The 15,218-nt window shown below is 39.4% G+C and overlaps 1 protein-coding gene across 1 annotated transcript; it reads right to left on the minus strand.

Annotated features, from left to right (window-relative positions):
* Nucleotides 1-2,316: 2,316 nt before the first annotated feature.
* Nucleotides 2,317-14,285, minus strand: LOC149820061 (putative GABA transporter 2). The gene is made up of 7 exons (XM_089982311.1): nucleotides 13,896-14,285; nucleotides 12,886-13,116; nucleotides 10,634-10,731; nucleotides 8,250-8,436; nucleotides 5,310-5,440; nucleotides 4,206-4,442; nucleotides 2,317-2,768 (listed from the first exon to the last, which is right to left on the minus strand). Exons 1-7 carry the CDS (start codon nucleotides 13,975-13,977, stop codon nucleotides 2,379-2,381), a joined length of 1,356 nt encoding a protein of 451 aa, XP_089838437.1. The 5' UTR covers nucleotides 13,978-14,285; the 3' UTR covers nucleotides 2,317-2,378.
* Nucleotides 14,286-15,218: the final 933 nt, after the last annotated feature.

The raw sequence follows: 15,218 nt of genomic DNA on the forward strand, positions 1-15,218 counted from the left end.
GAGGAGTATCATAAGTCACGTTGCGAAAATAATTTACCTTGCGAAATTCTCAAGAAGTATCGCACGAAGTATTGCGAAATTACTAAAAACTTGTGAAAGTCCTATATTGTGAAAATTTTAAGAAGTATCGCACTCGTATTGCAAAATTCTCAAGAAGTATCGCACGAAGTATTGTGAAATTACTAAAAACTTGTGAAAGTCCTATATTGTGAAATTTTCAAGGAGTATCGCACTGATATTGCAAATTTCTTTTTTTATTGCACTTTTTTTGTCTATATAATTAAATCATGCTTTGTTTTTCAAACCCTTATTTGCATGTGAATGCCTTATTTTTGCAACCCTATGGTTCTTTTGGTCCTCAACCAATGGTCCTCAATCCTTTCAATGATATTCTATTATTTAACAAAATGAAGTCGCTCATACAATTTACATTCATTTTATTCTTTCACAAAATAAAATCGCTTATACATTGCATTCGTTTCATTGTTTCACAAAATGAAGTTACTCATATATTGAATTTATTTCATTATTTCACAAAATAAAGTCGCTCATACATTACATTCATTTCATTCTTTGACAAAATGAAGTCACTCATACATTGCATTCATTCTATTATTTCACAAAATAAAGTCGTTCATACATACCATTCATTTCATTCCTTTACAAAATAAAGATACTCATATATTACATTTATTTTATTCTTTTACAAAATGAAGTCGCTCATACATTGCATTGAAAGAAAACATAATATGTGAAGAGGTACTTTCATTTCTTCAACATGAAGAATGTTGGATTTCACCGCATCTTTGATGAAGAAGAAAACACAATATACCATCGGTTGATTTTACACTCTATGTTGTTATTTTTATTTTTCCTATCACACCCATATCATATAATCGAACATTGACTGTGAGATATGTTGACTCTATATTGTCATCGTCTAACGCATCTTTTAAGGAAACTCACATGTATAAGTGTGAATTTCTCATTCTTTTACAAAATGAAGTCGATCATATATTGCATTCATTTCATTCTTTTATAAGAATGTTGTTTCTCACTGCCTCTTTAATGGGGAGAGAACAGAGTATGCGCAGAAGTAGTCTCATCTCTTTGGCCTCAAGAATACTGCATTTCATTGCATCTTTTATGGGGTGAAAACACAAAATATCATAGTTGATTCTACACTTTGTGTTATTTTTTGATTTTCTCCTATCACATGCATACAATGTGTCGAACGAACATTGATCGTAAGATACATCAAAGAATGACTGTGAGATACAAGTCTATATCATCATCGTCTAACACATCTTAGGGGCTCTTTCACAGTTCATTAGAATAGAGGCCTCCCATTGATTCTACATCATCATCCTTCATGTTCTCTATGATGAGTATAAATTTTCAAGCGATCAATTTTTGCACTCACGAACTTTTGTTTTTTATCACACCCATACCATACGATCTCACCACTAATGCTTTTACCGAAAAAACTCATCATCGATGAGGTGTTGTTGATGCTTTTATAAAAAAAACTCACCATCAATGAAATGTCGTTGATCTTCACTGCTGATGCTTTTACCAAAAAAACTCACCAACGATGAAGTGTCGCCCATGCTCTTAGGGTTTTTCAGAAAAATCTATATAATAACTTCACATTAATATTTTTTCATGCTGCATATTTTAAATTATAAAAATACCAACTTTGCTACTGAAATCTCTATACACAGCAACTCTTAATTACATGATTTTTTTATCATTTAACTTTGACTCACAACCCAAAATGGGTTTACACATCCAACAAAACTATCTCCCAAGTGCATGGAGAAGGACCCATGAGGTTCTACGCATACATTGAAACATGGCAAGGAGGAGTTTGGTTTCACTCATAGCATGTCACACCCCCCCCCCCCCTCTTTGTACTCTTGAATCTTAAGTTGATCAAATCTGACCTTATAATTCAACATGGTTGTCTTATGATTTTTTATTAAATCACAAAATTTTGTGCTTTGCCAGCCATTGGCGTTTGAATGGCCCTGCAATCTTGTACACAAGTTGGATTTTGGCTATTTAAATGTCGATCTTCTGAATGATGTAGATCACATCCATGGAGTCCGATTTGATCAAAACATCTTGCATCAATGAAATCTCAATGAGGGGTGTGAAGATAGGGATGAGTGATACTTCTCGGGCCAGAGTGGTGTTTTTTCCTTGTTAAAGGAAAGAAACAACATCAAGGTGGTTTCTTTCTCTCTCCACCTTATGAAGTAAAAAAGTACACGAGAAAAGAAAAGCTTAGAGAGTGTGCATCGCCCTTCATGCGCCTCATACCAACTTTGTATACGGCATTAAAATCTACAGTAGCAGAAAACATACAATAACGATCAATCAACTACATCGTTGCTGAACAGCTTGAACTTATTAGCATCCAGAACCAGCTTTCTGATGGAAGAAAAGGCACCCATGATTCCAACGCCAGAAAATACAAACATGATGGAGATGTTGATCCAGAACCTGAGGGATGTGCGAGGGGGCTTGATGCTCGTGTTGTAGAGGAGCATGGGGAGGATGAAGTCCAGAGGAATGAAGCCTATGGCTCCCACAACCCCGTTTATGTCACCGAAGAATGGAAGCATTGCAGCTACGAATGCACATGCTATCATGTACACAGTTCGTAGCAGCAGCCTTGGAAGAAGGTTCCTTCTTGAGAACACCCCCTGGTTTGCATCTGCTGATTTCTTCTCAATGATTTCATATGCAACTTGAGAGTATACCTGCAAATGGTTGGACTTAGCATTCTCTTGTAAGACCAAAATTCCTTTGAAGTCTAAATTCCTGTCATGAGGGCTGGTAAACTATCTAAAGCTTGAAGTGTTCAAGCTTTCCTCATTTGTGTCAGAGTTCGAGCTGGCTTGTTTATAGAAAAATACTTTGTTTTAGAGATGGAAGAAACAGGCTTACAAAAAAAATTGCATGTAAAATGTGTCTAAAATATATTAGAGTTGAGCTGAGTACTTATTGTTCATATTCAGCTTTGCTTGCTGATCTTATTTTACGAGTTTGAACGAGCTCTTTACAAGGCTAACCTATCAAATATATCATTTAGTTTTAGAGAAATTTACATATAGCTGCATAAGATATGGCGATTTTATGTTTAACTGCCTATACTGTCGAAAATTAGAATAAATGCCTGTCTTGAAACTTGCTCAAATAGGTGCCTCGGTTTACTTATGTCAATTTAGAGGTGGGCATCAAGCCGGCCCAGGTCGTTTAGAGCTTGACCCCATCGGGTTTTTAGTGTGGTCCGACCCATTTACTAAGGGGGCGGGGTTTGGCCCAGTTCTTAATGGGATCGGGTTTGAAGAACAGCCCATGACCGGTCCATTGGCCCAATGAGCCAATGTGAAGTGAGTTGGGTCCAGCCCAAACCCAGTTGTAAGTTATTTTTTAATAAAATTAATAATTTAATTCTTATAAAATTAGTGCAACTAATTAAGTAAATAGTAATAGTTACCAAGTTGCTATGCAATTAGTTAATTTTATATTATTAAAAAATTAATAAATACCTCAGGCCCATTGGACCAGCCCGGTAACCCATTGGGCTGCCCAGCCCATTGCCCACCCCTATATCAATTTGATTATGATTAGCAGTTAACTTAACTTCCATACATAACTAAAAAAACAGTTTTTACCCTTTTTTGCCTCCCTCTCTGATCTCTGCCATGGGGGAGGGGTCATGGAAGGTCTTTTGCAACATTAGGGGTGTCAACGGGTTAGAACCCTGTTAAAATGGGTGGGCTCAAACCCGGATCCAACCAAGTGATGTGGGTATTAATCTGGATCCAACTAAGTGATGTGGCCTTGGTCAGATCGGTTTTTTCATAAGAAAATCATACCCGAATCCAATCAGAATGGCACAAACCAGACCCGGTCCATACCTTGTAAAATAATATTTTTAAAGTTTTTTACATTGAAAATTAATCCAAACTCAGGTCGGATCTAGGTTTGGTATAAAGTTTCATAAACCATGTCCGACCCATTTAATAATCGGACCTCATGAGTCCGACCAGATAGTTACTCGGATCCCCTTATTTGTAACCAAACCTATAGAATCTGGTACTGGTCGGGATTGGGTCATACCCGATCTGTTGACGCCCCTATGCAACATACTCAACACAGTTGGGCTTGTAGATGGTTTGTGTGAAGCTTACCATCCCAATGGCGAATAGCTGCAACAGCACAAAGATCACACCAAGGCCAAGCAACCAAGTGGGAGCAAAGGATGGTCCACTGTCAGGCATGAGACTCTTGAAGATGTTGGAACTTGCTTTGTTGCCAAATGCCCAATAACCAGTGATGGCCGTTGAGTAGAATGTCAGCACTATGACAGTGTAGCACATAATGAGTCCTTTCAGCATCTTCCCAGTTGCTGGAGGGGCCAAAGTTGCCTGCAAGGTAGATTCAATGCTACTTAAAATCACAATATTGTGATTGACCCTCTTGTTGGAAGGGAGAAGGTTTGGTGATGATGATAAGAACAATCCAAGGCAATTGTAGTATTCTTGATTACATGAATTCATGGCAATTTATTTTTCATAAACCGCAACATCTTTTGTTCATGTTGATGATGATGCAGGAGAAACAAGAAGTTGGGCAGTTTGATGCATAATATTTTGCGTAATTTTTCAAATGACCAAAAAACTATTTTCCTAGTTGATTTATTTAGCCCCTTGGGGGTTGGCATAGTGGGGTGGGGGCCTTGGCTGCTTCACTGGAAGTCAAGGTTTGATTCTCATGGATGTGGTTCCTCTGCGCAAGCCAACGCGTAGCATAGGCCTTGAGGGCAGGGCTCCTAGCTTCGTTGTTTTACGCTATGATGACCATAGGTATGACAGGCTGAGCCAGCGCGATCAGGTCTTCGTGTCGGGTGTGATTTCTTCGGGTTATAAATCAAAACAAAAAATTTGATTTATCTACCAATTTTTTGACAAATACCCCCCAAACTTTTAGGTGGGTTAAAGCAAGAAACCCTGCAGGGAAGCTACCAGTTAACTTACGTAGGCACGTGAAGATGCATTTCAAAGGTCTTAACGAGCTTTATACAACCATAGAGCAAATGTAAATTTTTGGTTCAGTTAGCTTGGTCTGTACTATCAAGCATTGACATGGCTGGGTTTTTTCGAAGCTGCAGCTTACACAGGGGGTGACCCCCATGGGATTTGAACCTAGACTGCCCGTTAGACAGTCTAGGCCCCATCCCACCACGCCGAAACCCTTGGGTCTACATTTACTAATTTTCTAGGAATGAGAATCACCTGGATCTCGGGCAGAATCCCATTACCAAATACAGAAGCAAGGATGGAGATGGATGTGAAGGCAGTAAATGACCTTGCGGACTTTGATGACTCTAGCGAATAATCTTTCGGTGGGGCGTTCTTGGAGTATCCTGCAACGAATTAACCAGAAACCAAGTTATTAGAACACCTGATATCTCTCTTTTCTTGTTTTCTGAAAAGGAGGAGACAACAAATGATTTTTCTCAACGAGTGGCATGAAGAGCAAATTCATTGATCTAGATCCTGATCCCATGGGACGAGGAAAAAAAATCCCTTTAAAGTAGATTCCCAACAATTGGGTGTCTAACCAACCGGAGGGCTCCGCTTGTTTGGCAGTAGCAGTTAGTTCAAGTCACCTTGTGTTGAGAGGTTGCAAGTTCGAATCTCAATGGTATATGGTTGTATAGCTGGTAGGGGGTCTGCCTGTGGTCGAAAAAAAGAAAAAAAATATATTGGGTCGTGTAGACCTGGCCCAACCCAAACTGACCAAGCCAGACCCATTGTTTGCTCATGCCTAAGATGGATATGCAAGGTTGTTTATGGATCCGGAGTATGACACATCATGTTACACTCATACCCACTCAATCAATTAGCGAGTACCCAGCTTGGGCTTATAGCGGGTCGAGAAAATAGAATCTCAAACTTGGCGCACATAATTTAGATGGTGTTTTTTTATTTTTTCAACATTAAAAGTGTACCATTAAGCAAACACTTGGGTCAGCTGGGTTGGATAGGATAAATCATTGCACAAACGTGACACGTGATACTCAGGTTGTGTTGGGGCTGACCCAAATAACATTTAGGTCACCATTTTTTCCCCTCATACCTACTTCAGGTCGGCTAAGGTACTTGAGATAAACTCAACCCATCCACAGCGCTACAACTAGGGGTGGCAATTTCTGACACGACCCGCCAACCCGCCTCTTAGGCGGGTTCGGGTTGGGCTTAAGCCAACCCGTTTAATAAACGGGTTAGGCGGGTGGGTCAACCCGCCAACCCGACCCGTCAACCCGCCAACCTGACCCGCGAACCTGAAAACCCGTTTACCCGACCCAACCCATTTATTAAATGGGTTGGCGGGTCGTGTCGGGTTACCCGTTTATTAAACGGGTCGGGTTCGTGTTTGCCACAGCCAACCCGTTTAATAAACGGGTCGGGTTCGGGTTGAGGTATGCTGACCCGCCAACCCAACCCGATTGCCACCCCTAGCTACAACCCAAGTAGGTCTACTGATCCACTGACTCATGTTAAGACAACTCTACCTAAGTTGGATAAAGTCTGGCTAGACTCAGATCAGATTCAGATCAAGTATGGGCCCACTGGACTCAAATTATAATACTTAATAGTACTTAAAATGTGACACAAAAATGATTTGGATTTTGGTCCTTGGACAAGCTCCTACTAAGCACTGCTATGCTCAAATCGTTTTTTTATATTTATAAGGAGAAACTGCCCCCAGGATCATAGACTTAGCCATGCTCCCTATGCTTGGGCTTGCGCAAGGGGTGATGCCCATGGGATTTGAACCTAGACCGCCTGCCTAGCGGCATAGGCCTCGTTTCACTGCACCAAACCCCTTTGGGGCTTAATTATGCTCAAATCATTTATTCCTTCATTCATTAATTTATATATATATATAGGGTAAATATTAGTTACTAATGAAGGTATAAAACTAATGAATAGAAATCACTTTTTTCTTCAAAAAATTTATTTTTTTTGTAGATTAAATGTTATGAATGTTATTTACATGGTTTGTTTAGTAAAAAACTTGTTTCGAATCATGTGATTATAACAAGTTATTAGGTTTTTAAAGGGTAAAAAAACCAACTGCCCACAATGTGCTAATATATATATATATATATATATATATATATATATATATATATATATATATAGAGAGAGAGAGAGAGAGAGAGAGAGAGAGAGAGAGAGACCTCACCGGTTGAGGCTTTCAACCCCTCACAAGTGGGGGCTTTCTGATTGATGGTGGCCACTATGGCCACCCTCGGCAGGTCATCATAGCATTTTTCATTTATTATTACACAACTAGCGCGCAACTAAATACGTATCTATTATTCATGTCCTGAGTGGCCAGTGCCCACCCTATTTAATGAATTTGAATGAAATCTTTATGAGCTGAAAAGGAGCTGTCACCAGCGGCTCTCTGTTGTGTTTCAGCCCTATCGATGATCAATGTCTTAGGACACTCAAACGAAGGATGTGTGTGTATTTTTTTTATTTGGAAGGGACAAATGAAGGATGGCTGTACCCTTCATATTTATACCTTGTGCAGTACAATCAACCTACTAAGATTAGATATACAACTAACATTCTCAAATATGAAACAGACAGCACCTTGAAGGTAAATTGCAAGTCCCTTTCATTTCCTAAGAAAAAGATTAGTTCTCACAAAAATGGCATTTTTCTCTTGCATGCAAGAATGCAAACAGTAATCATGTGGTAGGACAGAATTATCGGACCAATGATCATCTATGACTTATCATGTGCTCTCTCTATTCATGGTTGCATGCTGAGAAAAGTTGACGTAGGGACTCGGGTTGAGGCACCCCATAACAAAGAGAGTCATTCCATTTAGGGACGGGCGGACACGTTGGTGTCATAGCCGCCCAGATCCACCGGTGGCAGAGAGAGTAGTTGATCCAAATGTGTTCGGGGATAAGTTGGGGTAGAGCCCGCCAAGCGGCCTGAAGGAGCAGCAGGAAAGTGTTTGGTAGGCCAACAGACTAGTGAGTGAACCTGGCGGGACACTCGACGAAAGGAGGGCACACACAGAGAAATTGGACCTTGCCAGTATGGTTCCATCTTGAGATGGAACCGGTTGTTTATGTTGCTGTAGTAGAGAGACAACAATCTATATAATGAATGATCCCAAAGTGAACTTAAATTTGCCATCTATACCTGCATGTACGCATGCTACGACAACCGCCAAAGAGTAGCCCAGGCTGAAGATGAGGGAGGCTAGGTTTATGTATCTTAGGGAGTGGAAAGATGGCATCTGAGAGAGAAGTATCATCACCACCGTAACCATTGCTATGAACTGGTATAATCGCAAGGGCCCATCTGGATAAACGCTCGTGTACATAATCTTTCACAAATTTACAACAACCAATATGTCAGAATAATAGTTATAAATGCATGTAATTAAAACTCGAGGAAAATTGCAGACCAAGTGTCCTCAAGACTTTAGATGCATCTACCAAGATGCATAGTGGAGGCCTGGTCAGGTGCAATCGCATTGCGCAAAAGCAATTTGCTCCTGCACCTGATCGCCCTCTATCTGCTGTTAAGCCCACAGCTCACAGACTGTATCAGGTCGAGCAGCATATTGCTTGTGTGCAATATGATTGCATGTGTAGTCCAAGTACTTTACAAAGTATTTACCGGCTCCGCTTGTCTGGCAGGAGCAGTTTGTGTATCACCTTGTGTTGGGAGTGAAAAGATCAGGTAAAATATGATTGCACAAATATTTGTGCATTAAGCACCTCCTGATCACCCTCCATGGAGACAAGGCTGTCAGTTGTGGGGCCCAAGGCGGGATGGAGGGCAATCAAGTGCTTAATGCACAAATTTTGTGCAATGTGATTGCACATGATCCGGACACTTGCTGGGATGTTGCAAGTTCAAATCCCAATGGTATTAGTTGTATAACTGGTAGGGGTCTGCGTAACCCTAGCTACATCTATATAAAAAAAAGAATACTTTACAAAGTACTCAACAAAACACAGAAAACTACTAATGTGTGTTGAGACATTTTTTTTTTTTTTTTAAAGTCTAGCTGGGTTTTGGCAGGTTGAACTTGCAACGTCTCAACACATGGTGACTTACACTAACCGCTCCTAGAGATCGGGTGCAATATAATTGTACAAAAATTTGTGCATTAAGCACACCATCACCCTCCATCAGGTCTTGGGTCCCACTGCCCTATCCCCAAGATGGAGGGTGATCAAGTGTTTAATGCACAAATTTTGGGAAATCATATTGTACCTGATCTTTTCACTATTTTTTCTTATGCAAACGGTTACACACCCAGCTGATTTTCTGTATTTTGTGGTACGGGTACTTTGTAAAGTACTCGGGCCCGATCACTGGATCTGCTTCAATGCAGCATAGAGACCATACCACATAATGTACGAAAGGTCCAAGGGCATGGGGACAAAGACGACCTTAAGAAGGTTGATGCATAAGTATGAAGACACCTCATTAACAACAATTAAGGAGCATAGCGACAAATATCAACATTTTTATATGAAAAAGGATGAATGCTGACGGAAATTGTTTTTATTGTAACAACTTGTTTTGAATTTTTGCCTATAGGTTGCTGAGTTGCTGACAAAAATAATTGATTTTTTTTTTAAATCTCATTTTCTCATGAAGAAAGGGTTTGCCTAACCTCAACTGCCTATCGAAAAAAAAAGTCAGTGCACGTGAGATTGTGTTGGGACGTTGCAAAGTTCAAAACCCAATGGCATGTTGTATTATAACTGGTAGGGGTTTGCCTCATACATAGTGACAAATATTGCGAGATTTATGAAAATCTCGTGATAATAATATGAGAAATTGCCTGAAAGTTTAAAACAGCAATTTCTTGTGAGATTTTTAAAATATCGCAAGATTTATGAAAAAACATAAATACTATGATTTAAACATGATATTTACGTTATTGTGAAAAAACCATGTATTTTATTTTTAAATAATTTTTAATAATATTTTCTTATAAAAATATTTTATATTTTTTAAAATTTAATTTTTTATTGCCGAGATTTTGCCAAAAAAACACAAGATTTATGAACATTTTTCAATTTCTAGCAAGTTTTTGAAAAACGAGATTTTACCAAAAAAAACGTTTGTCAATATGGTTCGCCTCACCCCAGCTTGCCTATAAAAAAAAACTGTTTAAGCAATCACCATTATTTGTTATTCCCACTTAGATGTCTCTTTTATTCTTGTATTACAAAATACAGTTCTTGAGAGATGCTTTTAATGAATTCATGTGAAGGTCACAAAGATAAAGAAGCATCTTATCCTCCAAATAAAAAAATGCTTACTTTCTTACTTTGTAATTAGTTAATGCTTGGTTTTAATTTTTCAATGACAAATATATTCTCCTCTCCAATAAAATGAAATATATATTCCCATCATTTTTTTATTGGATAAGATTGCCCTACCACTTAATTAGTGGATTCCATTCCCTTTTTCTTTTGGGAACAATTAAAAAATAATAAAATAGATAATTGCTTCAAAGATAGAGGTAAAAGAGTGAAGATTATGAAAGAAAGGTTCACCTCAAGGCACTCTCCAGCCAGCAATATGGATCCAATCCCAACTCCAGTATTAATGGCGGTTTGAACACAGATTACAAAGTAAAACATCAAGCCAGAACCTGAGAATAACGAATAGGGAATAAAACAAAAAAAAACATCATTTAAGAGTTTAAGAGTGAGATCAAATCAATAAAAAGAATCAAGATCTAAACCTGCATGCACCGTAATAAAAAAAAAAATATTTGGCACATAGCCAAAACATGTTGGTTCCCTTGCAACCAAAATATTGGTGAAACAGTAACAAAACAACAACTACTCCTTCATCCCAAAACAATTGGGGTCGGCCATATGAACCAAAAAAGAAAATCATTTTAGGTCTTCCACATGAATCCTTCTCCTCCAATCATTTCTATCCAATGCCATGTCTTTGGTGAGGTTCAAAGCATTCATATCATTTTCTATCATCTCCATCTAAGTCTTCTAGGCCTACCCTGACCTCTTTTAACTAATATATTTTCCCATTTCTCCATCCTTTTAACTGGAGCATCATTAGGCCTTCGCCGAATATGTCCAAACCACCGTAAACGATTCTCTCTCATCTTATTTTCAATAGGTGCAATGCCTACCTTCTTACGCATCTCCTTGGTTCGAATCTTATCTTTTATTGTATTTCCACACATCCATCTAAGCATAAGCATCTCAACTACACTCATTTTTTTGAATATGATGTCTCTTGGCCAGTATAAAGCAAAAAAAAATCCTATATCTTTTCTCCATCATTCATGGGTATATGTATCTCACATGGATCAACACATTTGTTTCATTCCCACAGAAAGAAAAGGTCCTTCATGTAAATGGGTGCAGAATTCTAAAAAAAATCTTGCGAGCTCAGCCCTTCTATGAGAATGTTTTCAAAGTGGAAAGGTTTGAAAAGGATTTTCATATGAAAAGCAAAGAAGATCCAGATTGGTTTCGTCGATCCTAGCCATCCAGTTGAAGATTATGGACCGTTAGGATTAGTCCACATTTAGTTGCACATGTGGACCAATCCTAGCCATTGATTGGACAACTAGGATTGAGTGTAGGATAGAACCTATGTTACTCTGTAAAAAGTGGCAGGTGGTGAGAAAAAACTGGAGCCCAGTTGTGCCAGCATGACAAAGTGGTCCCTTTCGGACCACGTTCATGAAGCCCGTTACGCTCATGGAGTTTCAAGAACTTTGGTCTCTATCGTGATGCCCAAATGTATCCATAAATGGCTTTTACAAGCGTTCCATCACGATTGGTCATGCTAAGTCCAACAGCTTGTGTGCGAGCCATCATATGCTTGAATGACGCAATTAATCGATCTATTTATCCAATAAAAGTAGTTGCGACCTGGGTTTTGGCTTAGGTTCAAATCCCATGGGTGTCACCCTCCTGGGTAAGCTTGGCAACTCCATGAGGTCGAGGGGTAAGCCCTCAGAGTTTTACATCGACATGGGCAGCAACCATAAGTACATCAGGCTGAGCCAACACGGTTAGGTTTATGTGCCTGGGGCGGTTTCGCAACCAAAACCAGGGTTGTTAAAATTAGGATATCGTTAACTAGTTAACTAAAAGATATAGTCGTCGATTTGGCCCCTTTAAATTAGCCGATTTTCTGTCAAATTGGCAAACTGAGTCCAACAAGGCTGATTTTACAGGATATCGATTCACTTAAATAGTTCAAAAAATATTTATTTAAAGTAAAATTTAAAACCCTTTGAAATAGTTCAATCCAAAAACGATTTGATTTGATTCGATTCAGACCGAATTTTTTTATAAAAAAAAAAGATTCACTGCTCATCGATTTTAACAACGTCGACTAAAACGATATAAAGAGCAAATAATTTGTAAAATTCGAGTTATGTAGAATAAGTCCCACCACCGTTTGCAACGTCAAAAGGTGCCTCGGTTTTTTTTTTTTTAAAGCGCCTAGTCTTTTGTGGGTAGTGGCAAATTGCACGAGTCCGGATCAAGTGCAATATGATTGCACAAAAATTTGTGCATTAAGCACCCCCATCACCCTTCATCAGGTCTTGGTTCCACATCTGACAGGCCTTGTCCTCAAGATGGAGGGTGATCAGGTGCTTAATGCACAAATATTTGTGCAATCATATGTCCCCAAGATGAAGGGCGATCAGGTGCTTAATGCACAAATATTTGTGCAATTATATTGCACCTGATCTTTCCACCAAATTGTAAAAGTAAAAAAAAGAAAAAGAGAAAAAAGAGTGAAAGTGCCATCTTGCCTAGAACGTCGGCGGCAAGCTCCCGGAATCTGATGTGCCGGCGACCATCCTTCTCGCAGTTGTCCAGCACCTTGGACATGAGGTAGTAGCAGTAGAAGGTAACCATCCCCATCACCGTCAACGAGACGATGCCAAGAGCCCATCCCATCCCCCGGAAGGCGTACGGCAACGTCAAGATCGTGGGGCCTACGATTGCCGTCGTTAGGTGAAATCCGGCGTGCCACCATTTCCCTTTTTTTTTTCTCACAAACAATCCAAAATAGCATTAATTAAAGAGCACCAAGAATAAGAATAAACCGTTTTTATCTATAGAAAATGATCATTCCCCAAATTCTTGGATGCAAAGAAGAATTATTAGAGAGCCATCAATTCGTCCAAAATAAGAAGAAAACTTTGGTGCCGTGGAATCCATGAGTAAAAGATCCAAAAAGAGAAAAAAATCCTCCATTTAAGCCATGCCTCCTCGCGGTAGTCACAATTAAGGCCGATATTCTTCGTGATATTTTCAAGAGCTGATTTGATACTTGAAAATCGTGATACTTTCAAAAGAAATGGAGACACTTGAAAATCGTTAAAATCTACGAAGATATATACGTCGAGAAATAGAAACACTTTTTTGCATAGTCTTCTTTTTTTTTTATGTTATTTTATATATACCGACATTTTCCTGAGATTTTGCCAAGAATTTTTTCCCCTCGAAATATCATGAGATTTTTTCTTACTAATATTTTTTTTAAGAACAAGACATGTGGCTATGCCCAAATCACGCACAGGAAAAGAAAAACAAAATGAAATTCTTTAGCCAAAATTGAGATATGAGTACGTGATATGATTGTATCAGTTTCTGCTCCTCTAACCAGAACGAGGGCAAAAGGAACTGAACAAATCGGAACAAGGACGACCAAAGTGATAAGTTGCTGCAATTTGGTAGATTTCAAATATTCTAATTGATGAAACGCAGATTCGGAAAAACAAAAACGAAGAAGAGAAAGCGAAGATTTCCGGTGCACCTTTGGATTCGAGAACGAACACGGCTCCGGCGTCTGCGTCTCGATGGTCTGGAGAAAACCCATGAGTGTCAAGGTTTCCCATGGTGGTGGTGGTGAATTGATGACACAAGTAGAGAGGGATTATATAAGGATTCTTTTAATTTGGTTGACTTAAAGCACGAAATGAGAGTAATTTAATGGGGTTAAGCATCAGAAAAAGGCGTCCTCATGATATTGTTTAAAGGCATCACAAGAGAAAGAGAACAATGGAAAAGTCGGATATAAAGATGGGGCAGCCAATGTGGACACGATGAGTTATGTTTCAGAGTAAGAAATTAGGGCGTCAAAAAGGACGGAAAGAGTCGCACAACAATGATACTTGGAACGCTACTGCTTATAGAAATGAAACATGGAGAGTGGGAGTTTCCGTATCGGACTGTATTATACAAAATATATAAAACAGTAAGTATAAGCACTCAATAGGGGAATGGCTTTTAATGCGATTTTGGTTGGTCCACCTGACCAAGTCTTTTAGATACATATCCCATTTGGCCGTGGTAATTTTTTTTAAATAAGATTTAATAAATAGCAGCAACAATATATATATATATATATATATATATATATATATATATATATATATACAGTTTTAGCCAGATGACAAAGAGGCCACTGAAATATCATACAAGTTGAGCGCCTTCCAAGATACCAAGAGGCACCAAAGACCTACTCATTAAAGACCCTACTCGCTGGTTAGGGATGGAAGTGGACGGGAAAACGGGCCCACCCGCCTTGACCCATTTGAAACGGTGATGGAGATGGGATGAAGGTTAAAATCAAAACCCGTGCAGGGATGGAGGCTGAGTTTGACTTATGCTTTTTCATGACTGCCTCACCCTGCTCCATCCCCGATCCCCATCAGTAAAATAACTAAAATACATTTCGGCAATGGACCAGAGAGAAAAAGGGCCCTGCCCCACCTCGCCCCGTTTGGATCAGGTATGGAGAACATGAAACAGAGATGGAGACGAAGATGGAGGTTAAAATCAAAACCCGTACGAGAATGGAGGTTAAGATCAAAACCCGTACGAGAATGAAGGCAAGGATGGAGGGTAGAATTTTGAGACGATGCGGGAGTGGAGACCTTGTACCCTGCCTCTGACCCGGTCCACTGCCATCCCTAACTGGTGGCCATGTCCCATTTAGCCGTGTTAGGGAAAGCCAAACTCAGGCTAGGACCAGCTCCCTGCATGGGGGGGGGGGGGAGAACCCATCCCAAAATCTGAACATCCATCCCTGCACGGGGATGGATTTTAACCTCCATCCCCATTTCATGTCTTCCAT

This window comes from Nuphar pumila, chromosome 12, assembly GCF_984573655.1.
Source record: "Nuphar pumila chromosome 12, dmNupPumi1.hap1.1, whole genome shotgun sequence".
NCBI lineage: Eukaryota > Viridiplantae > Streptophyta > Magnoliopsida > Nymphaeales > Nymphaeaceae > Nuphar > Nuphar pumila.

Bases quoted from the DNA above. Each gene is read 5' to 3' on its own strand.
- LOC149820061 (XM_089982311.1), bottom strand. From the start codon at position 13,977: ATGGGAAACCTTGACACTCATGGGTTTTCTCCAGACCATCGAGACGCA. The intron at 10,732-12,885 runs GCAAGATGGCAC...CGTTATTCTCAG, and splicing joins GCTTGCCGCCGACGTTCTAG to GTTCTGGCTTGATGTTTTAC. The intron at 5,441-8,249 runs GTATAGATGGCA...AATTCGTTGCAG, and splicing joins CGTAGCATGCGTACATGCAG to GATACTCCAAGAACGCCCCA.